General features: G+C 41.7%; 2 protein-coding genes across 3 annotated transcripts in view; one reads left to right on the top strand and one right to left on the bottom strand.

The window, feature by feature from the left end:
* The window catches only part of ERP44 (endoplasmic reticulum protein 44), a 56,965-nt gene extending 44,398 nt beyond the window's left edge, over positions 1-12,567 (bottom strand). Inside the window, exon 1 of the mRNA XM_068147522.1 lies at positions 12,388-12,567. Within this exon, the coding sequence (XP_068003623.1) occupies positions 12,388-12,444 (57 nt within the window). The 5' untranslated portion in view covers positions 12,445-12,567. The remainder of the gene's footprint in view (positions 1-12,387) is intronic.
* Positions 12,568-12,605: 38 nt separating this feature from the next.
* Positions 12,606-25,179, top strand: part of INVS (inversin) — a 106,036-nt gene continuing 93,462 nt past the window's right edge. For both annotated transcript variants that reach the window (XM_068147518.1, XM_068147517.1), the window contains exons 1-2: positions 12,606-12,764; positions 18,083-18,252. In XM_068147518.1, the coding sequence (XP_068003619.1) occupies positions 18,147-18,252 (106 nt within the window). In that variant the 5' untranslated portion in view covers positions 12,606-12,764; positions 18,083-18,146. The remainder of the gene's footprint in view (positions 12,765-18,082; positions 18,253-25,179) is intronic.

Raw genomic sequence — 25,179 nt, 5'->3', positions numbered from 1 at the left:
TTTTACTTCTCCACATCTTTAGTTTTTAATTCACACAGTGAAACAGAGGTCCTCCTTTCCAAAGCAAACTCTCTGAAGAATAGATGTGGTGCTAAGGGGCTAAGTAGTTAGATAATGGTTAGACTCATTGATCTTAAAGGTATTTTCCAACTGAAAAGATCTTATGATTCTTTAAGAATACAGAAAAATCTATTCCTGGAGCATTATGAGTTCTAATTAGTATTACACCTGCAAGGCAGTCACCAAGAAGTGCCTTCATTTTCCCGTGCTAAATTTTCCATTTACCTTTTCCTCCTGATAGGAAATCCTAAAGGCACAGGACTAAACCATTTTTCTCCTCTACCACAACACCATTTTCTGTTTGGCAACCAGCGCAAGCCCACATCTCATCCAAACTGACATACTGAAGTTACTACCTGAAGTCCTAGCCCCACAGGACTCTGTGGCTGGCTTTCAGTCCCCAAGTACTTTACGCATGCCACTAATCTGCTGCTGCTCACAGGTCTGCATTAAACTCCTGGACTACAGGAAGCAGAAGGGTTTACAGCCTGCTGCAAGATGGTACAAATTGAAAGCAATCCCGAGAGACAGTAATGCCAAAGCTGACAGACACTGAAAGAGCCCCTGAAGTTTGGCCTCAGAACCATCAATCAGGAGCATCTCACTGGCAGCATTCCCAGAAGCCCTGTAATGAACCACAAAGTACAGAGAAGAGAGAGATAATAGTAAATAGAGACTAGTGGGGAAAAAGAAGAAAGAAAAAAAACCAAAATTTACCCCCTCAGTTAAGGCAGATCATATCTTTTAATTGTCAACACTTGATTCCAGACGTGCTGAACATTCTCATAATTTAGACTAACTACTGCCATCTCTTTTAATTAAGCAGGGTAATTTATTAGTAATGCAAGCTACTTTCATTGTAAGACTACGAAACAAAACTGTTGGTTCGAAAAACACTAATTAATAATTGCTTCTGAGCCATACTTAAGTTTTCAGAGCAAATTTTAAATTGGTACTAAAAAATTCTTTTCCTTTTATTTTCAAGAGCCGTATCTTAAAATCTAATTAGCAGAAGCTAAAACACTCGAAGGCAGTTATGGAAAATAGGAAACTTCAGATCACAGATAAAATCTAATTGAAGTGAAATATAGATTACATATATATATATATATATTGCAAAACTAAATTTATTTCTTTAGCCTTGATAGTTCAGTTCATAATGATTTAGCCAAATAGTGCTACAACGGACAAAAGAGGCTGCTCAACTCTTTTCCCTCCATACATCCTGTCATCTCCTCCCACCTTAAATGTCCATCAGGAATACTTTGTGTAGATACATACACTAATGTGGAAGAACTTTTTGTCAATTAAAACACCATAAACAAACAACATCACTCACAATTTATAACCGTACTGACAAATGAATCTTCCATACATTCTGCCCACACACATTCTACTACTTCAAAAATAGCACACAATTTCTGTTTTGGTAGATTTTAACACACTGAACAGTAGTCCCTGTATCAGTCAAAAGTCAACTTATTTCAAGTGAAATGCTCAACTTCAATACCTACTCACCTTTAGCTGCTTATCTTTTTATTAGTCATATAATCAATTCAGCAATGCTGAATACATTTTTGCTTTTCTGCTCCAAAACTTCTCTCTGTGGTATCAAGAAAGGCAGGAACAAGCCTGTTCAGTTTTACCTCTCACGCTGGAACTCGTTTTACAAGCAGGTATGAATCACCAAAAACAACTGTTCAAACGAAAAAATACAGGCTATCATAAACAGGTATAAACTAGCTCTCCATGATAGAAATACCTAACAAGTAGTTGAGTTACAATACAAAGTACAGCCTTGAGTAAAACCTGCATTTTACATATTCTTATGAGCAACTGAGGTACCACAGTTCTGTGCTGTGGCTCCAGAGGTGCAGGCGGAGGCATTCAGTTCAAAAATGCAACAAACCAACACATCCAACCAAACCCACAGTAAAAATAACAATTAGATAAACAAACCACTAAAAAGAAAAACACAGCTAGGGTCATTCTCCTCACTAAGTCCACCTAAAGGGAAGCCAAACAGTGGTTTAACTGCCACTTCAAAGATAACAACATAAGACAAGCAGACAAATCAGTCTGTGGTAACACCTCTTCAACTGTACAATCCCAGTTAGTACTGATGCCTATTTGTGTAACAAAATCGGTTTGAAAGCATGAAGCACTAAACTCTTGATCCGGCTCATCCTTATTTGATGCTGAAGGCAATGAGAATTAAAACTAAACAAGCTTGCTGCTGCTCCTCCCTCTTTTGGTAAGGTATCAAAAGACCTTAGAACTTCAAAATTACAAACTTTCTAAAATACAATGGAGTTCTGTTGTCTCACCTTCTAATTCCCTTAACCTCAGAACTCTGAATTTCGTAATAAATCAGTTTAAAACATGATTTAAATGTATGTCACATCGATTATTTTCTTTTATTCATTCCAGGCAAATTTGTGATGTACACTCAAGAAACTTCCATTCTGCACATTCAAACTACCAATCATAGTATATTAAAGCTCATTGGCAATCCATTAGCTTGTCTCTAACAAATGCTTTGCTTCAATTTTTAGGTTATCATTAATTAAAATGACACAAGAGAGGATGAGGAATAAGATCTTTCCAAATAAGCAATAACAGAAATGCTACTCCACAGCTGCATTCTAATTGACATGTTGGCACTGGAAAATCTCCCAATTTAAATGTGGAAAAAAAAATAAAAATACATTTAATAATTAATCCATCAGCTATCTTCTATAGAATAACATTGATTAAAGCAATGCTGCCTGAATCTAAAGAGAAAAATTCACCTTTGGGACCACAGCTGCACGTAGCTTGAAAAATGAGTGCTTAATTTCAGACTGCATAAGAGTTATTTTCTTTCTACCCCAAACAGCTGCTAAGGGCCTGCACATATGCAGTCAATTTATCCTAAATAACTCTGGAGAGGACAGGACACATGCCACAAATATTTTGAAATGCATAAAAGAACATGATACAGAGGTACCTCACTGCTGGTTTACCTCCCCCAAGGAATATTAACCTTACCAGCTTCAGGCTGACTCTTACAAAAATATTCAAGCAAGTATTCCAGGCTGGTCCTAAAAATAATAGCAACGCATTCACATGGTGCAGTGCTTGAACTGGTACTAAGTATCAGACATGCTGGCTCTGCAGTTTACCGGCTCCATGCAGCGAGCTTACTGCGCTCAACATTGAAGACTGTTGCAACCAAAATTGTTACCAAAATCCTCAGCAAAATATCACAGCCGAGTACTGACTCATTTTAAAATAATGTTTAATACTATTTAACACTACTATGTACATATTTGCACTAGTGTAGCAAATTCTGCTGGTCTCTGTTGATAGGAAAAAAATACTTTTTAGAAAAAGGGTTTTTTTTTTAAAAAAAGGGGGGGGGGGAGGGGGAGAGAGAAAAAAGCTTCTCCCTCCTGCAATGATACCTTCTTAACCAACGCAGTTTTAAATGTCATTCAAAGCCAATTCCTGAGAGGCCCATACACTCGCTGAGCTCCTCCACTAATTAACGGATCATTAGTAGGAAAGAACCCCTAACTGTTCACCCCCTGCACCACATACTGCCTTAATTACCTTTGTGAGGCAACCAATTTGTCATTCAGTCATTCAGTCCAAAATCCCAAGGGAATTGACTCAACAGGGAGAAGAAGAAAAAAAGATTATCATACATGCATTTTGAACATCCACGATTTTTATGACTGCCAAGGAATTCAGGGGCAAGGGATTGTTTCCAGCAAGATTTAAGAAAGGGAATTTCAATAAACTCTTAAGAAGCAGAAGTGATAGACAGTGACTAAAGGAACAAAAAGCTCTTCTTGGGATTACAAATGTGGATACATCATTGAAAAGCTTTCCCTTTGTGAAGCTTTTGAGAAAGTTAATTATATCATCACTTCATAATCATGACAGCTATGGGAAACAGCAAAACACTATCACAGCTGTTGTTTTCTTTTTTGAGACCATTGGAACAGGCACCTATTCCTTGCCTTTCAAAATACTTCCTTGCAGAGCTCCTAATGAACAAGTTCTCCCCATGTTTACACCCAATTGTCACACAAATCCACTTGGAAACAAAACGTAAGCTTTACTGCCAGTTATCTTACAACAGTGATTAGATTGCTTTTCATCATTTCTCTTCACAAATCTCTAAAAATAAAAGAACCCTGACGTATTTGCTTTCCCCTCCCCCCCCATGAAATGCCCCTCAATGAAACACATGGAAACCAGGCAAGAACCACTGATGCCAGACAAGACAGAAGACATGCTGGCTGTAAAATGCCAACCAACCAGGTAATTTATTATATTTCTAGGACTCTACCTTCTGCTCAGGTTCCTGTTTCATGAACACCATATAGGATGCAAAGTTTCAGCGATTAAAGAAATCGATGCCATAGAGAAGTTACCTTCATCTGGAACTGAATGCAGCAAACTTATGTCAGAAATCTCCCTGTGGGTTAGCATATTGTTGGTTTTGGTCCCAAAGTGAAGCTGGTGGGAGACTCCACTGCATAAAATGTGGTAACCTACATCTTCCAGGAAAGAAGTCATTGGGATCTCTAGTGTTTAATTTGATCATCACTGTTGATGAAACTTTCAGACACAGGTCACCAAAGGCACGGTCTCACTATAATTTCCATATATAATCTAGTACTGTATTTATTTTTAGCAGAAAAATGTAGCTCAGAGAACCTTGACAAAAAGCAAAGACAAGAACTGAAGACAGTCAGGTCTTAGTAACAATTCAGTCCACTCACAGAACATGGCTCTGAAAACCAAAAGGGTCTGTAAGAGCCTGTTGATCTTAAGGTCAACCTTTTCAAAGCACAAAACCAACCCATGCCACTTCACAGAGTAGGTATGGCAGAAAACCTACATGGATTAACATAGAATTTCTGGATGTTTTTAATTTTAAAAAAAAGGGGTGGGTGGGTGGAGGTGGGTGGTGGGGCAAAAAAGACAGGGACTAGACAGAAGGTAGAGTAAGCAAGTAAATACTTAGTAGGAGTACTGACGCATTGCTTGAACAGGCAGGATGAAACTAGAAAACCCCAAGCTCAGGCAGAGTTGAACTAGAGACAGTTAAAGAGGAGACTCAGGGGTGACCTTATTGCTGTCTACAACTACCTGAAGGGAGGTTGTAGACAGGTGGAGGTTGGTCTCTTCTCCCAGGCACAGAACAAGAGGACACAGTCTCAGGCTGCACCAGGAAAGGTTTAGGCTGGATGTTAGGAAGAAGTTCTATACAGAGAGAGTGATTGCCCATTGGAATGGGCTGCCCGGGGAGGTGGTGGAGTCACCATCACTGGAGGTGTTCAGGAGACTTGATGGTGGTGCTTGGTGCCATGGTTTAGTTGATTAGGTGGGTTGGATTGGTTGATAGGTTGGACGTGATGATCTTGAAGGTCTCTTACAACCTGGTCTATTCTATTCTATATGGAGAGTTTCTAAACAAAAGTAAGGAAATCGTGAATTGTAGTCCTGCTGCTCAGGCTACTGACAAAGGACATGGAAATTGCCTCATTTTCTACTGATGAGGTCTGAGTCTAGTAGTAAAGTATCAGGAAAGAGAAGCATTACCCATATGATGGGAAGACCTAGTTAGAAAGCTCTTAAACAAGTTGGACATACACAGAGCCACAGAACTAGGGAAAATGCATTTTCCTGGCTCCCCAAGAGGACTACTGAGACAAATTTTCTTTCCAGAAGTTACATCCATCCAGCATGGATTTAGAAAGAGTAAAGCATTGTTTTCCATAATTATATAATTAGCTCATTAAATGAAGGAGTACTGGACATTGTTTGCCTTGATTTTAGCAAGCTTCTGAGACAGTGTCTCAAAGTTTCCTTAAACCTACATCAGTGATACATGAACTACATGAACCATGAAGTGAGTGACTTGGCAGCTGGACTGCTGCCATCAAAAGGCCATAATCAAAGTTATGATGTCCAAATGGTCTCTAATGGAGTTTCTCCAGATCAGTACTGGGTGTAAGAAAGTTTGTCTTTACTAATGACCAGAATGATAAAAGAGAGTGCCCTCTCAGCAAACTTCCTGAGGATGCTGAACAGGGGGAAGTACCTTACGTGCTAGAAGGGAGATCTAGCTAGCTGGAAAAACCCCCTGACAGAAATCTCACAAAGTTCGGCCAAGTCAAAATCCTGCCTCTCAGATGGAATAACCCTGTACAGGCTGAAAGCCACTCAGACAGAAACTAGCTTTGCAGAAAACATCTTTGCACAGACAACTGCATACAAGGCTGCATTAGCAAAAGTGTAGCCAACAGACCCTTTCATTTGGTACTTGTGGTACCAATCTGAAGGATTCTGCTCATCTTTGGAATTGCCTGTACAAGACATTAACATACAGGAGTGAAGTTAAGCAAGTGATTGCATTTGTTTATTCTCAAGAAGAGGAAGCTGTTATTGCTGTTATCCACAACCTAGTTGGAGGTTATAGAGAAGGCAGAGCCTGGTTCTTCTCAAAGACACTCAGTGACAGGGCAAGAGGCAATGGACACAAGCAGCAGCCCCAAAAAGATTTTTCAGATAATACTTTCAACAAGGTTTTGACCAAAGAACCAAAGACACTGTAAAACTTCCATCCTTGCATATATTTAAATCTCAACTGAGAAAACCCCTGAGCAAGCCCATATAAGTCTTGCATTAAGCAAGTATTAAGACCACATGACCTTCAGAGATCCCTTTCCATTTAAATCAAACTGTTAGTGGCAGTCAAAACCCAAAACTTTACAATTTGAATACTTCTCTTCATTAAAGCTTTCCCGCTAAAGCCTAACTAATGTAGGTCAAGAAACAAGGAGGGGAGAAACCCAAAACCTTTACTGTAAGGAAAACAGATGAAAAGATTTAGTGTTGTGCTGGGTTGCACCCATCCTAGGAGGAGGAGGGTTGCAAGAGCCCTGCTCTCCCGAGGGATCAAGGAAACCTGATCCAGGTGGATTTATCAGGGTAGTCAGTCTCTCAGAAATTCTCATCATTTCATATGGACAGAGTCCTACAGCTGGTTTGAAGAAATACAATATTCTCAACTGGCAGTGAAAAAATATTCTGAGTTAGAGCTCAGTTCAACAATAGCTTACAGAATAATCTTAACAATGTAAAGTTATATCCTTGAGAGTCAGTAAATTAAAAAAAAAAAAATCAAAATTCTAAGATTTCCATTATGAACATTTTTTTTCAACTAGATTATATGAGCAGTTGACATTACTAACAGTTTTGACAAATGGAATTATGTATGTTTCTATCAATGGTTAGCATGCTTCTGACGAACAAAGATGTATCGGGATGGGAAGAAGCGCAAAGGCAGCAATCTCAGCCAGAAATCTGATCTCACTTCCTTTCCTAATTCTCTACAATACACCTGCACTCCTTTACTTCTCAAGGGAGCTCTCTCCAGTGTAGAGTTTTGGATGAAAACATTCCTTGGGCTCTGACATCTATACCCTATATTGCTTCTGCTTCATTCCCAAACGTTCCTATATTCTACGTCTACCTCACTAGAGAGCTCACTCTGAAACAAAGTAGGGGGAGGAGAACAAAAGGTATTGCTAACCCATCCAAAACCACTCCATTATTGAAGCACCTATTACTTGAACATATCTCTAGATTCTCTTTGAGAGCTTGTGTAGAAGCTCTGGTATAAAATTTGCAGCACAACTTTGTGTAATTGCTTTTCATGCAAGAACTCCCTCCCTTCAAGCAAACAAAGAGCCTGCAAGGTGAACAATTGGTCCTTCTGAACAGCAGCATATAATCCTATTTCTTTGAAAGACTTGATTAAAACACAGGGGATAACTGCTAGTAATGTATAAAAAATAATCAGTGATAATTCTACCTTCCCAAGAAAGCAATATGAGGACTCCTCTCTCCAGAAAGACGTTCCGCCAAAAAAAAAAAAACTCAACCACAACTGAACACAGAAAATTATGGAGAACAGTAAGGATATCAAAATAAAATCCAGGAGTGTGTTTTTCAAGTGCCAGCAACAGGATCTCCTGACACCCTACTGTCAAGAATTCATTTATACATTTTTGAGCATTATCTGAGTCTTCTGTTTGAGGAATCAGTTCAGTTTCTCATCTTCCTTCCTGAGTTCTCCAAACAGGAAACCTGCCCATCACATGGTACAGCAAGAAGAACACAATTCTTCAAAGCAACAGACTAAGCTTCCCCTAGTACCCTACTTCAACATAGGGAAAGATCCTCAGTTAACCATTATAGCATGCTTTAGATGTCATGATATATGATGGACAACTCAGAACTCCCATGGTACGCTTGGAGGAAAACACTTTCATTATATAAGGCTCAGTGGCCTAAAAATTGCCTAACTACAATCTTTGACTAATGCTCAAATTCAGAATATTCAATTTTAAGCAGGCTTCCCAACTATAAAATCTGCTTGTTAATACATACACAGAGAGAGGCAAATGGACAGAAATAGATTCTGAACATGGAATGTACAGAAAGTTCAACTTCTCTCTAGGCAAACTACTACAGGTTTTAACATTAAAGGACCTAACTTTATTTCATTTTTACTTTCAATATTTGGGTACTTAGTGTTTTATTAACAAGGTATGAAAGGTAGTGGCAGTGAAACAAGAAACAGAAATATTACCCTATAGCATTTTTTCCAATTAAAAGTATAATAGGTAATTCAAAAAGCTCATTGGCTAGTGCCCCCTCAAAGTTATGCTCCTCACAGATGTAATTGCATTGTTATAGCAGTAACATTTTGAAAGCTCTGATGAATATAAAAAAATTATAGTGTAGACCAGCTGTTAACACTAAATATCAATCTGACAGTGATAAATTGAATCAACTTTTATGGAAGAGCACATATAGATGGTGAGACTGCTGAATCACAGATGGAACATACACCATGCTTCCACCATAACCTTAAGTGTAAAGAAGCTAATACTTACTAGAAAACCATGCAAGCTTTAAGACTAAGAGAACATTCCACATTTCACATTCATAGTGTCACCTCTCTTCCAAAGGAAGTGCAGGATGTATTATGAAGTAGATGGTCTCAGTTCATCCACACTGCCTTTCCAAACAAGCAACAAAGAGGTACAGTAGTGGTGTTTTGAAACCTAATAATCCACAGATTGAAGTGCAATAACTGGGAAATCCTGTTACAGTTGTCAAAGGGAAAGGATTGAAAAAAAGAACAAAAATCCACAGAAATATTCCTCCTTCATTTCCTTCACTACTAGCTCTTGGTTTCATCTATTAGCTTCTGTTCCTCAAGGACACTGCACATGAGCCTCCCAGTGAAGTAATAGGCAATATGATAAATGTCTTTCATACATATGGAGAAGAAACACGTCTTGTTCTCTTTAGAGGCAAAGATATATACATCTACACACATATACAGGTAGAGGCAAATTGGTTAGAGCAAAGCCAAAGAACCACACCTTGCCTTAGAGGAGAATGTGATGAGCCACTGTTCTGTCAGCATTTATTCCATTTTTTTGGGGATCCACCTTAAAGATCTGTCCTACCCAGTATTAAGCAATATGCTGACATGGCATGAACATCTTAGTTTATAAGGGGTCACATTACATCATTATACATCTCAATCCAGTCTTGCAATCAGCTGTACATGATCCTTTACAGCCTGTGCTGTGCACTGCTCCTTTCACTGGGTTCCAGTATCGCAGAGACAGAAGTAAGACCAGTTTGTACTTAAACCATCTTCTCTCCAGCCCCTCTTCATCTCCCAGCAGCCCAGTCCATTTATAACACATGAGGTCGAAAAGCTGCAAGGGAAAAAGTTTTGTGCCAGGACCGTATCCTTGTAACACTTTGTGCGGCAATCTCCATGCTAGCAATTCAAGCTTCAGTGAAACCAGGGAGAAGACTATTAGAGACTCAAAGCCCTCTAAAATTTTAGTATTCTCTTACTGTCAAACTATTTTAGACAAAAGAATGTCTCTTGATAATGACATTGGTTTTTTCTTCTTTTTGCAGCACTTTAATTCCTCATATAGGAAGAAACCCACCTTCTAACTTTATTGCTATTACTAAGGGCAACCAGCTTAGTAGGCTGTTTTCACACCTACCAATCATTGTATTCCGTTCTAGGAACAACTGATGTAACACTTACAAGCTCACATCCACAAAGTATGCCCACTGCCATGCTCAAACAGGCTCTGCTAGGTGGAACATCCTTTGGATGCAGAACAGAGTGCTCTCCTAAACCTTACCAGCCAAGCTCAGTTACATTGTTAGTCTTCACTATTCATGGCTGTCAGCAACAAGGACAAAGTTACCAGAACTTGAAAGCCTATTCTGTACGCCTCACCAGATGCTCTAAATGCTACAACAAAATACACTTTGTAGAAGAGTTTTCCAGATGTTTTAAAGAAAAAGCATCCCTTCCACTCCTGGTTTGCTCAGGACAACTAAAAGGAATGATTCACTGGCTTGATCTGAGTATGTATCTCAGCACCTCACAACAGGGGGCCATGGCCAACATGATGTTGAAGAACTACACATACCAATACATTATTTTTTTAAAAAATAACTCTGACCAGTACTCTTCTTGAGGTTTTCTGTACACAGCTCTTTAAAACAACATTAGAAATAGGCTTAAGTGAGCCATGCACAAAGTAACATCAACTAAACATGGAAATGAGCCATTTCCTATTCTCCAGTTGGCACACATAGATCTAACTGCTGCATATTGAATTTGCATTGATCAACTGTACCGCAAAGAAAGAAAAATGCTTTCATTAACTCATGTCCACTTTGTCAAACTTGTACTTGCTTATTTAAATGACATTTCAAAGCAGTACACACTTGTTGGTTTTGTTCACTGGAGTCTATACTTAAAACAATAGTATAAACTAACCTAGCACACAAAGCCCAAAAATGTGGCTAGTTCTTCACTTTAGTCTCTCATATAGTGAGCTAACACACTATAAATAGTAATCTAGAAATAAACATTTCAGGTATGGTTTTTCAAACTCTGTTGTAGTAAGTAAACCAGAATTTAGCCAGGAATAAGTGTGCATTTCAAAGGGGCAAGTGCCTGTTCTGTTCATTAAGTATCTGTCCTTACATTTCTATTCATTCATTAAGAGCTGTATTACTGTATATCACCAAAGGTCTGTCTACCTTTAGCTCCAATTATTTCTTCATTTTTCTGGCCAATTTTACTCTTGGAATGTTTAAAACAGATTAATTAAACACATTAGTATCTTAAGACCAAATCCTATTAAACTTATTCACACACGTTTGCATTAGCTCTGCAAGTCGCTTATGCTATGAAAGGTCCAGTGTGATACAATCCTGGAGAAGAACCACTACTTCAGAAAAATAGATGGAAGAGATAGATAGACATCACAGACAACTTATCTCCGCAAAATGCATCAGTAATTGAGTTTCTGTGTGTGCAAAGCCAAAGGGAAGATTAGGTCATGCACGTAATGCCAGCCGGAAAAAGTAATGCTGCAGTCCAACAACTAAAGATAAATGTGACGACGGTGCAAGACAGCTCGGGAACTTCTCCCGGCCTCGGCCACTGATCTCAAGCGTGGTTACTTCGCTGCAGGTATGCTCACGGAAAGGTCGCACAGCAGCCCTATCCTCGTTCGGCAACGGGAACACGCTTCCCTCAGTTTAAAGGCGGCGGCACTGAAACACGGGCGACAAACCCACTCTGGAAAGGTACCGGTAAGGTGGCTCCTGATACCGCCTGAGGGTCTGCGCGGCCCCACGGACCCGCTCCCTCCCCTCGCTTTCCCCCTTTGGTTCTTGAAGAGGGCAGGGGCGACACCGGCCTTCCCCACGGAACAGTCCAGGCGCGGCCCCACCGCTCACCAGGCCAGTGACCCGGGCTCGCGACACCTCCCGAGCCTCGCCCCGAAAAGCGCAAGGCCCAGGCCAGGGCTCAGGTCCGGGTCCGGGCCCGGACCCGGACCTGGGCTCAGGCCCAGCCCCGCCCCGTCGCCGGCCCGTTCCGGGTAGGCAACCTATCAGCCTCGGCCACAACGCCGAGCTCCGCCAACCGGGGCCGCTCCCACAGCCGCCGTTCGCCTTCTTCCCTTCCCCCGCCGAGCAGGTGCCGGTGGGGCGGCCCCGGTCCCCAGCAGCGAAAGCGGGGGCCGCCACCAGGCTCAATGCACATCCCCGTCGCAGGGGAGTGGGAAGGCGTTGGCAGGCAGGAGGAAATTGCCCCGAGGCCTGCCGGCCACCCCCACGCCTCCCAGCCCGGGCCGATGCTTCCCCTAGTGGGGCCGTGGCAGAGGAGAAAAGAGCTGTGCAGAGCCGGTCGCTCACCAGGACGAGGAGGAGGCAGCCAGGGTCAGGCAGGAGCGGGAAGATGGCGGGTCTCATGGTAGATCGGGCGCCTGGGAGGGGGAGAAACACGGCTTCCACTCTCCACGGCGGCTCCTCACTTCCCCCGTCGCCAGGAAACACCCGGGCAAGTTCCACCGCGGGGCCCCGCGCTCCCCGCCTCCGCCACTAACTTCCGGGTTCCAGCACTGCGCGGGACACGCCGGGAAGTGTAGTTCCAGCCCGCTGAACGAGCTGCCGCCGCTTGCGGGAAGGAAGGGAGGAGGCGATCCCACAACGCACCGGGGCTGCCCGCGCGCGAGCCCCTGCCCCTGGGCGGGGCCTGGTGGGGGCGCGATGAGGCGGCGGGTGGGGTTGAGGTGAGTTACGGGGCGCAGCTGCTGCGGCAGGGCGGGGAGGGTGGTGGCTGTCAGCGCCCGGGAGAGGTTAACCCTTTCTGCCATGGCGGGGATTGGGCCGTGTCACCGCAGCCCCTTTCGCTCCTGTCTGGGCGTTATGTCTTGTTAAGGGTTCTGGTGGGACGTGGACGCTCTTTCAGGCTTGGCTCAGGGTCTCTGGCAGCCCTCAGCAGTGGCGGGAACTGCGCAGCGGTTCCGTCGAGCCGGCTCCGCGGGGTCCAGGCGGACTGAGCAGCCCCGAGGGTCCCACGGAAAGTTCCCCATGTTTAGTTTGGCGTCGCAGGATCCCGCTTTGGCCCTTAGGTGCCAGGACTGGGAAAGCGGATTTAGCTGTGGGGAAGATGAGGAATATTGGGCTCGTCGGGGTTCTCGTGTTCTCGGAGTTGAGGAAACAACTTTGTGTTAGCAAAGCGGGGGAAGGCAGCCCTGTGTGAGGGAGCAGGGCGGTGGGAGGGCTTGGAAGTTTCTGCCTGAGAAATTGGACCGTCATCGTTCGTTTTCGTTTCTTGACGCTTAAACAGATTCGTGGATTTTGTCACTTCCTGAGTTCTAAGTACTGAAAAGGAAGAACACCAAAAATGCAGTGCTTCATACTCCTCCAGTAAAACTTTGTACCTTACAGTGTATATATATGGTTTCAGACCTTGTACAGCTGTCTCAAAAAAATCACAGAAAGTTGTACTTTGCGTTCTTCACATTTCCAGTATGTACACAAGTGTAAGGAGTGAAATGAGGCATAACGCCATTTAAAAGAAAAGCCTTTTACATCAGCTTTTCCAAGTCATACCAAATTTAGCCTCAAAGAAAGCCTGACAGGCTCAGACTTTCATGTGTGACCCTGCAAAAATAATTTGAACTGTCAGTTTCATAAGCTGAGAACACGTGTGTGCATGTGCCTACACACACACACACATATATGCACACACATGGATATATCATGGGGTTTTTTTTAATAATCTGAAGCAGGAACTTAAGTTATGTCAGTTCTGCTATGTCTACCTTAAGAACCTGTTCTCCCCAATCTATGCAATGAACACCTAAATTAATTTACATTTGATACTGTTTCTTAACAGCTCATTTTTCATGTGGAAATTGTATCAATAGAATTTGGTGAAGTCATCCTGCTTAAGTTTTAATAGCTTTTTGTTTTGCTGAATAGAAAAAAAATATGTAATTCTAATTAGCTGTGTAATGCACTGTAGACTTACAGTTTAATGGGAAATTTCATATACCTTGAAGAGCTTTTGGTGTACCTTCATTTCAGGTGACTTGATATGGCCATTTTTTTCTACATGATAGCTCAAAGAAAAGTTAATTATTCACTTGGTTCCACTAATACAATGCATATTATAGGTGATGCCCAATATCTAACTTTTTATAAGCAAATCTTGTAGTGATTTCTTGACTTTCAGTGTTGTTTTTCGTCCTTTATGAATAAATGCCTCATTTTTTTGTCAATGAGGATCTTTACCAAACAGGTCTTCCAGATACCAGTTGATCTGTTTGTCATAAGAAATATCTGAGGAAAGTCACATATTTTCTTTTTATATTTTCTCATCAGAGAAATGCTGAAATTATGCAGAATTATCTCTTTCAATTAATAGAATAGAATAGAAGTAACCAGGTTGGAAAAGACCTTCACGATCATCACGTCCAACCTATCACCCAACACCATTTAATCAACTAAACCATGGCACCAAGTGCCTCATCCAGTCTGTTGGTGGTTGCCTGGGAGAACAGAGGGATCCTCTACCTGGCTACAGTTTTAGACAGCAATAAGGTCTCCCTTGAGCCTCCTCTTCTCCAGGCTAAGCAACCCCAGCTCCCTCAGCCTCTCCTCATAGGGCTTGTGCCCCAAACCCTTCACCAGCTTTGTTGCTCTTCTCTGGGCTCAAGGTGTGGCCTAACCAGTGCTGAGTACAGGGGTACAATGACTTCCCTGCTCCTGCTGGCCACGCTATTCCTGATGGAGGATGCCATTGGCCTTCTTGGCCACCTGGGCACACTGCTGGCTCATGTTCAGCTGGCTGTCAATCAGTATCCTCAGGTCCCTTTCTGTCTTGCCGCTCTCCAGCCACTCTGTCACAAGCCTGTAACGCTGCATGGGGTTGTTGTGGCCAATGTGTAGAACCCAGCACTTAAATGTGTTAAATCTCATGCTGTTGGACTCTGCCTATCTGTCCAGCCTGTCGAGGTCCTACCCTCCAACAGATCAACTCCTGCCCCCAGTTTGGTGTCATCTGCAAACTTACTGATGATAGACTCAATCCCCTCATCCAGATCATCAATAAAGTTATTGAACAGGATGGGGCCCGGCACTGATCCCTGGGGCACACCACTGGTGACTGGCCGCCAGCTGGATGTGGCACCATTCACCACCACTCTCTGGGCTCGGCCATCCAGACAGTTCCTAACCCAGCGCAGAGTGCTGCTGTCCAAGCCGGGGGCTGACAGCTTGGCCAGGAGTTTGCTGTGGAGGACGGTGTCAAAGGCCTTGCTGAAGCCCCAGTAGACTACATCCACAGCCCTCCCCACATCCACCAGGCGGGTCACCTGATCATAGGAGATCAGTTTGGTCAGTTATGATACTATAGTAAGAATTGCTGTAGAGAAAATGGTTACTTCTCTCACCTGTGTGATTACTGAAACCATGCAGATGTGGCTCTTGTCTTTATGAAGATCTTCCATATGCAGGCAGTTTTTTTGTAATTGTACATGTAATTGGGCTGCTTCTGGTGGTGTACTCAGTTTCTCAGTGTTTACTGAATGTTACACTGCTGTCCCTGAATGTTTTGTGTTATAGTTTATTTGTTTCTGGACGCGTGAGATGTAAAGAGCATGGAAAAAAATGTGTTAGCAATCAGTAAAAAAATTAGTAGAATTGCAATGGTGCTTATAGGTACCCTTAATAATGTAGAGACCCCTGATGTGTTTATTCTCTGTACCCAGAGGAAACTTTTGAGGAAGAGATAAAGGTAAGTTAAGGACAAGCTGAGGTCTTGTAATTCCAAGTGCGTGTTAAACTATGTATCACATGATCCAACTCTGCAGCCTTTTCCCTTTTTTTCCTCTAGTCTAAGCTGCAGTTGACTATTGTCATTTCCTTCATATAGCAAGAAAATCTATATAGCTGTAGGAATAACTTGCACTTTGAATAATTTGTTTGGACTTGCCTAAGTTCTGTCCACCCTGTGTGGTTGTGTATGCATCTTCATTTTCTTTGGCTTTCTGAAGCACTAAGTCAAGCTGAGCTTTTCTGTAATTTGTTGTGGTATTATGGCACTGTTGGCCTGTCCTACATGGCTCAAGAAGTGAAATGTGGTTAATCTCCTGTCACATTAGATTGTTTGAATTCCTTTCTCTTCTCAATTTCTAGAAATCAACAAAACCATCAATCTATTAATGACACAGTTGTGATTATGGGAAGGATTACCTGCTTATGTGATAAAACAAGTGTGTAAAAACTAAGTATTTGATGGCTTTTCTAAAATACAGAGAGGTTCACCAAACCCAGTAAGGATGGAAACATTCATGATTTCTGAGAGATATGTAACATCATGGTCATGTTATGCTGATGTTCTTGGAAGAAGAGAGAAGTGGGATAGGATCGTGTTGTTCCATATATTTCAGGTGACCAAAAATTAGTCTAGAACTGTTCACGAGAATAAATATTTTCAGAAAGTTATGTAAGGAGCTCCTCCTCTAGCTTCTGCACCAGTGTCCTCAATGGAATGCACCAGTGCTGGTGTAGAAACAAGTAACTATTGTGCTCTAGTAGCCAGTCGCTTCAGACAGGTATAAATGCCATACACGCTGGGTGTTGGGTAAGTGACTGGGGTGCTGAAAACAAAAGTTGGTTTTGGGGAAATTGCTTGCCTTATTAAAGTGTGGTGATCCATTGCCTATTTCCACAATGCACATTCTCTAAGGACTGATAAAGTTAGGCAATACTACACATACTCCTGGGTGTGAAGTGACCAACTGATGGCAGAGGGAGATGCTTGAACATAAGCAACGAAGTGTCCTATTAGTGAGGAGCTCTAGTATATGTGCTCAAGGAAAGTAGCATCTCATGCCTTTCTAGTCACACCATTACTAGTTCTTGTAGGAGAGAGAGGGTGGAAGATAAGGTGTTATATTTCTTAGAATATGGTGAACCAATTTTAATGGCTTATAAAAACTCAACCCAACAAGCTTCAGGAAAGGGTTGTTCAATGATGCTACTAGGCATTGTAAGAAACAGCATTGCATGCACTTGGCTGGCTGAGGACAAGATGGAGAAGCAGCAGTTTCAATGCTAGTGTTAAAAGCAGTTATCATGTGGCATACTTTAGAGTGTCTGAGTTACACTGTGTGTTTTCATGTAGCCTGGATGCAGTACGTTGAGATGTTGTTGAGTAGATTTGCACAACCACGCGATTCCACATTTGTGTTTATTCTAAGGTTGTGTGGATGTTCTTTGAGGACCTCATTAGGTTTGCCATGAAGCTTCCTGTATTCTCTTATCAGCTCTTCAAGGAAATTTGAAGCTCGTGAATAAGAGTCTGCAACTATATTAGAGTACTTGTATTTGATTTATTTTTTTTTTCTTTGTAAGTAAGGCATTTACCTTTATTATCTCATGCTTAATGTCTGCTGTAGAAATTTTTACTTCATTTTACATCCAAGTGAATGTTTTTCTGATATATTCCTAACATTTTACCCCAACATTGATATTTATTAGTTTATATAGATGTGTATGTATTTGCTGTTTTGGCATCTACCATTGGCCAGTTTGAGACAGGATTTAAAGCCAGAGTTCTGGTCTAATTCATTATGGAATTTTTTACACACACATTTTCCCACTTCTCCTCAGGACTGAATAACACTTGTGATCTGTAAAAAAGCTGATCTGATTATTTCCATTATGGCAGTTGGCAAAATAAAAGAAACTTCAGCTTATCAACATCGATAGTAGATATCAAACATCATTGGTTTCTGAGTCAAAGCATGCATGGGAACACCCTGAAGAACATTCTGTTGGATTTGTAGATGAGCATAGTGCTATTTGCAGACTTCTTCAAAGTTCATTTGCTGAAAGGCAGTGAAACTATAATGTATATAGAAATGTATCTTCTTAACATAGGTTTCTTCTGTTTGTATTTTGACTAGAGGTAGATTTAATCCATAAAAAAAAGGGAAGTGTTTGCTCTTTTGTGTTTTTAACAGAACAGTTTATTATCTTCAGCATAGTTTGAGTCATTTAAATGACTCACTATGATAACTATTTTTTTTTCCAGAACTGAATTCCTACAAAAAATGGTGGTGGTGCAGATCTGACCTATGGTAGTACCTTGAAAGAGTATGAATATTTCAGCAAACTGCCTCTTCAGTGGTTCCTCCTTGGCATCTGAAGTGCATGCTGCTGCTGTTAATGGAGATAAGAGTACCCTCCAAAAGCTAATAGCAGGTAAATGTTTTCATTGTAGATGTGTTTTGATTACTTAGAATTGAAGCTTTTTGGTTTTGACTTACTGCTCTGATCTCTAAGATATGTTTACATTCCTTAATTATATGTATTTCTAGCATAAATGTGGTCCTGAAAATATGGCCATTTTTTTCTTACTTTTTATTTCCTGTTGCCTTTGCTTGGTACCTCTATGTGAAATAAAGCAGAAAGTTGATAAGTAACACAACCAGAAGAATTATTCAGGTCTCCTGTTTCAGGGACTTTGAAATTCTGGACAAGTGCTTTGGGCTGAAATATTGTGGCTGCAAATACTTATTTTTGGAATTGTTTCTGGGGGAAATTTGATAAACTTGCTTTTACAGATTATTTATTGTACTTAATTAAGTCTTATCACTGTAGTATTTGGAGACAAAATAAGCTGGCCTTATTTGTTGGTACACTAATGGTGTTTCCTAGGACAAGTTAAAGCTAAGGAGAGAGTCTGGTCTTATTGAAACTCAACTGAGAAAAAATTCCCATGCATTAAAAAACCCAACATTTTGCCTTTCCTTGGTATCAAAGAGCTTCTTGGCATTACAGGCTAGAAGTTTTAAAAAGCAGTATATTTAAATTCTATGTTCCAAAACCAATCTTACATACATTTGGAAGGCGACTGTCATATTATAGGTGAAGATTTAGGTTTTTAGTGCTTCCAATTAAATGCAGTTCCTGATGATGCTGTAGAAGTTTTATTTGCTCAGGCTTTTTTTGAAAATCACATTCCTGGAGCTTGGTACAAGGACTGTGATATTAAAAGGCCCTTGGTCTGTATTTATGCCATTAACTGTCAGTTTTAATGGGTGTAAAAGGTTTAATGGTAATCATGCTAAAGCAGCAGTCAAGTTGCTTTGTGTGTCTTCTGCTGGCCTGTGTTGAAGACAGGGTAGTAAGCTATGTGAATCTGTAGTCTAAGCTGTATAAAAAGCAGAAAATAGTTCTTTACAAGGTATAGCTGATTCTCTCAGAAGACATTTGGAAGTGATATGACTCAAACAGGAGGAAAAAATGGTAGGAACTGACTATATGGAAGCTCTAAAAATTGAAACAGTTTTGTTTGTTTTTTTGTTGGGCCTTCAAATTAATTTTATCATACAGTGGCTCAAACATGTACTGTTTGCATTTAATGCTACCTCTTCATTATTTTGTAGCACACTATAAACAGCAGATCAGCAGCTGGTATGGAGATACTTCTAGAAATCTGTGGGATGCAATTAGAAAGTAGCTTTAAATACCTGGGTTTTTAAAAAGTCCTTCTGTGTGCCTGTAGTGGGGAGGAAAGGAAGTCTGAGCTTTCAAGTCCTGGCTATCAGAAGTAACAACAAAGAGTTTTGCTAATTTGAGTGTGCTTCTGTTAATCTCGCAACCAGAAGATGTATTTTGGAAACACAAAGAAACAAGTGCTTCTGTGTTGCTGATACACTGTCAAATGTACCACAAAAGAGCCATTAGAAAGAGATAAGGAAATCACTGTTCTTTCAATGGTGATCATGCTGCAACAAAATAAAAATGCTGTGTGCTATTTTTACATCAGAGAGAAAACTGCAGAATCTTTTCAGCTTTTCGTACAATAGCAAAATTTGGCTTTGTTGTGCCTTGACAGGATATGACACAGACCTTACTTTTGCCAGGACAGGCCAAAAAAAAAAAGAAAAAAGAATATTGCCTAGGAGAAGAAATATGTATCAGAGTAATATTTTTAGCTGTTTACCAGACACTGCTGAAAGTATAACTTAGTGCCAGAAGTAAATTGAGCAATTGGTGTTACTGCTGAATTTCATGACTGCAGTGTGCAGCAGTAGCACCTAATTCTGGGCATTACATCAGCACTACCTGTGTGTGTCCTGGATTGTTAACAGTATTCTCTTAACAGCCAAGCTTTGCATCTTGATTATGTAGCTAGAAGTATATGCAGTAACATAAAGTCTGACTTTCTCCTTTTCAGGAGTCAGACTCTGTTCCTCTTTGGGTTTTTCCTATTCAGTTATTATCAGAAAATCGTAGAATCATAGAATCAATAAGGTTGGAAGAGGCCTCAAAGATCATCCAGTCCGACCTGTCACCCAAGACCTCAACCATGGCACCAAGTGCCACGTCCAATCCCCTCTTGAACACCTCCAGGGATGGTGACTCCACCACCTCCCTGGGCAGCACATTCCAATGACAAATGACTCTCTCAGTGAAGAACTTTCTCCTCACCTCCAGCCTAAACTTCCCCTGGCACAGCTTGAGACTGTGTCCTCTTGTCCTGGTGCTGGTTGCCTGGGAGAAGAGACCAACTCCCTCCTGCCTACAACCCCCCTTCAGGTAGTTGTAGAGAGCAATGAGGTCTCCCTGGAGCCTCCTCTTCTCCAGGCTAAACAACCCCAGCTCCCTCAGCCTCTCCTGATAGAGCCTGTACTCAAGGCCTCTCCTCATAGAGCTTGTACTCAAGGCCTGTCCCCAGCCTTGTTGCCATTCTCTGGACACGTTCAAGTGTCTCAATGTCCTTCCTAAACTGAGGGGCCCAGAACTGGACACGGTACTCAAGGTGTGGCCTAACCAGTGCAGAGTACAGGGGCACAATGATTTCCCTGCTCCTGCTGGCCACACTATTCTTGATGCATGCCAGGATACCATTGGCCTTCTTGGCCACCTGGGTACACTGCTGGCTCATGTTCAGCTGGCTGTCAATCAGTATCCTCAGGTCCCTTTCTGTTTGGCTGCTTTCCAGCCACTCCGACCCCAGCCTGCAGCGCTGCATGGGGTTGTTGTGGCCAAAGTGCAGCACCTGGCACTTGAACTTGTTGAATGTCATCATTAATATAGGAGGGGCATAGAAGCTGGTCAAGCAGTCTTTTAGAGCAGCCTCTCCAGCCTGTCTTTTTTCCATGTCTAGCCTGATAGGGCATGGGTGGCTGTATGCAAGCATATAGATTATATTATAATTCATGGAGATGGGTGTATGATCTACTGCTCAATAGCCTGTGGTTTTTAAGGAACCGGTGCTTGAAATAAACCACTGCATTCTGCATACTCTGTTCCTTTTGACATCCTGTGCCAGTAAGAGGTATAAGTAGGCAGAATCAAAGGTAAGTAGAAAGTTTATGTAGAGAGAGCAGGCTTTGGAACAAATTGTCCCTTTATGTTGACCACTGGTAAAGCTTAACTGCAGGACTTTGTTAAACAGCCTATGAATTAAATACCGTAATGTACAGTGCATGCCAAGTGTTTATTGTGTAACCAATGCTCCAACAGAAGTGTGCTGATTACTTGCATTGCATGAATTGCCTAGTATTGTATCAATTATGTGTTCCGAGGTTTTGGGGAATAGTCACAGTATTTTTTATGTTTCATACAACATTGAACACTCTTTTAATTAACAGTTCTTCAGTGTTAAAACCCATATATGACTTTAATCTTAAGGAAAAAGGGAGCAAAAGTTAATTTTGTGTTTCATAGAATGACAGAATGAATTAGGTTGGAAGAGACCTTAGAGATCATCCACTCCACCCTCCCTGCCATGGGCAGGGGTGCCTCTCAAGTAGATTCAGCTGCTCAAGGCCTCATCCAACCTGGCCTTGACTACCCCCAGGAAGGAGGCAGGAGCTTGGTTCACACTGGTCAATGACCTACATGCAAGGAGTCAACCTGTATCTATGCCTAAAGTTATCCAGATCTTAACAGGCTGTTTTAATGTAGAACTTAAAGTCAAATATGCAGTCACATGATTTTGTTTGATTCTCTTTGCTTTATTTGTCCATGTTCTGCAGTGTGGGTGGTGAAATAAAACTCAAATCAGATATTACAGAAGAAGAGATTCTTTCAATTAACAAGAGATCATCTGTCTTCTAATAATTAAGCAGAATTCATCTCAGTTTAGGAAAGATGTTGACTTGCTGGAACGTGTCCAGAGAAAGGCAACAGAGTTGGTGAGGGGTTTGGAACACAAGCCCTCTGAGGAGAGGCTGAGGGAGCTGGGGTTGCTTAGCCTGGAGAAGAGGAGGCTCAGGGGAGACATTATTGCTTTCTACAACTACCTGAAGGGAGGCTGTAGACAGGTAGGGGCTGGTCTCTTCTCCCAGGCAACCAGCATCAGAACAAGAGGACACAGTCTCAAGCTGCACCAGGGGAGGTTCAGACTGGATGTTAGGAAGGAATTCTACACAGAGAGAGTGATTGCCCATTGGAATGTGCTGCCTGGGGAGGTGGTGGAGTCACCATCATTGGAGGTGTTTAGGAGGAGACTTGATAGGGTGCTTGGTTGCTTGGATGATAGGTTGGACGCGATGATCTTGAAGGTCTCTTCCAACCTGGTCTATTCTATTCTATTCTATTCTGTTCTGTTCTGTTCTGTTCTGTTCTGTTCCATTCCGTTCTGTTCCATTCCTCCTTCCTTCTGTCCTTTTTCCCCTTCTGGATTAAAAAATGCATAGAAATGTTAGTATCTAACGTGACTGCTTGCACAGACTGAGGAAGTGAGATATGAATATGAGAGTTGCCTTTTGGAATCGAGCTACTTGATTCCGTGGTAATGAAAATTACTTTTGTATGTTTCGGGTAAATGTCTACTGATCCTAAAACTAAATTGTTAGAAATCATTAATTGACTGGCAACCCAGAATGGAACCAACTCTTGGGTTGCTCTTGTCTGCTGAGTTGGAAGACCTCAATCAGTGTTACTAAATGAGATTTTGCAACTCTTGACCAGGTTTACACAGAAAAGCAACATTTGCCAGCTATAGTTATGTACTCTGAAAATGGTGAAAGACATTAGGATGAAAACACTTGCTTTGAAGAATGTAAAGATGAGTCTAAAGACAGCGTGAAGTGAATACAAAAGCACTTAAAAAATAAAAGGTTTGGGAAGGTCAGAGGGAAGTGAGCCTGGGTAACAGCAGTGTGAGGGTGGATATTGAAAAGCCAGGAAGTGTTCTTCAGAAAACTTTTGTCTCAGAAAGGTAGACACAGGTCAGTAAAAGACTGTTTTGTGGGGGTGGTGGTGTTAGGAATAATTACCTAGAGATATAAAAAATTGCTTTGTGAAGCCAGTGAATTGTCAAGGTGAAGGGACAGTCAGAGAAGGCAAGCCTGTGGGAGAAGAACAAGAAGATTTTTTCTATATCTGCAGTCACAAAAGAGTTTGGAAAGATTCCTAAATTGTTTCTTTACAGATCAGAAAGTGTTTTCTCGATGAAAATCACAATTTCTAAGCAAGAGAAGGTGTTACAGAATGAATCATGAGAGTAACATGGTTTTAAAGGAACTCAGAAATGGAGTGAATGAGCAAATGTTTGCTCTAGCTTGCATTATCCTACTTGACAGTGTTAGTTTGGAGGTTTTTGTGAGAGGCTTTGTTGGTAGGAAATGAATTTTAATTCTTGATATTCCCTTTATTCTGCTTGATTCTTCTGCTGGGTGAATCAATAGAAATTATAATTAAGAATACAGCTACTGGTTAGGTATATAAGTATAATACGCTGAAGGAGAGTGAAGATTGTAAAGGAGGAGCATCAACAAACATGCAAGCCAGGGACTATGCAAAATGAAAAATTAACTTGGCTGTTAAAATTCCTTCAGTTACAGTTCCTTCAGGAACTGTAGACAGCATTGCTACCTGGGAAATATATTTAGAATTGGGATGTGTAGGATAATTGATACCCATTAATTTATCGGTGCTAATTTTTATGTGGTGACACAGTCGAAATGCAAAACTTTACAGCGAAGGGTGCATATTCATAGTAGTATCATAGTATCAGTCAGGGTTGGAAGGGACCACAAGGATCATCTAGTTCCAACCCCTCTGTCATGGGCAGGGACACCCCACACTACATCAGGCTGGCCAGAGCCTCATCCAGCCTGGTCTTAAACACCTCCAGGGACGGCACCCCAACCACCTCCCTGGACAACCCATTCCAGGGTTTTACCACTCTCATGGTGAAGAGCCTCCTCCTCACGTCCAGCCTGAATCTCCCCACCTCCAGCTTCACTCCATTCCCCCTAGTCCTATCACTACCTGACATCCTGAGAAGTCCCTCCCCAGCCTTCTTGTAGGCCCCCTTCTGATACTGGAAGGCCACAATTAGGTCACCTCAGAGCCTTCTCTTCTGCAGACTGAACAGCCCCAACTCCTTCAGTCTGTCCTCATAGGAGAGGTGCTCCAGCCCTCTGATCATCCTCGTGGCCCTTCTCTGGACACGTTCCAGCACATCCATATCCCTCTTGCAATAGGGGCTCCAGAACTGGACGCAGTATTGGTGTGCTTGGAGTTTTTTTGACTATGAATAGAAACACAATGTTTTGATTTTTTTTTTTTTATATGACCTCAGACTTCTTATTTAGCTTAATTGCTGCCTTACTAACCTTAGTAGTTTCCATATTGTAGGGCACTATGAAGTAAATAGCCATATTGATGTAATATTGACATGCTTATTCTTTTAAAACAAACATTGCTGTGAGTAGGCTTCAAAGGCTGTTTTAGTTACAATATTTATGAGTTTAAGTGTGACCGTTTGAGGCTGCCCCTTTAAGGAAGGGGACATTGTGGTTGAATGTTTGTAAACGAAAGACGGATCTAAACTAATTTCATTGGTGGATTTGGAGAGAGCACCTTTTGAACTGGGAGTACAGCAGAGAATCTTGGGCAGTCCTGCGCTTTCCTTCTTCCCCTTTGCAGCTCGCAGCTTTCTGGGCTTTCGGCCAGACTTGACCTTGATGCTGATAAAAAGCGTGAGGCCTCTACTAACAAATTCTGCTTAAATTAACAGTTTCTCTTTTTCTCTCTTTCTAACCCTCTCTGGGGAAAGGGGGAGAGAAGGGGGAGCAGGGGTGGGGAACCCCCCTCAGCAGAGGAGGGAACCCTCATTTCTGTGTGACTTTGTTGTATATTTCTGTATATATTGTAAATACTGTA

Source organism: Melanerpes formicivorus, unplaced genomic scaffold (assembly GCF_026170545.1).
Source record: "Melanerpes formicivorus ecotype bairdi unplaced genomic scaffold, bMelFor1.0.p_v2 SCAF_15, whole genome shotgun sequence".
Taxonomy (NCBI): domain Eukaryota; kingdom Metazoa; phylum Chordata; class Aves; order Piciformes; family Picidae; genus Melanerpes; species Melanerpes formicivorus.
This window is presented reverse-complemented; position numbering and strand designations above follow the sequence as displayed.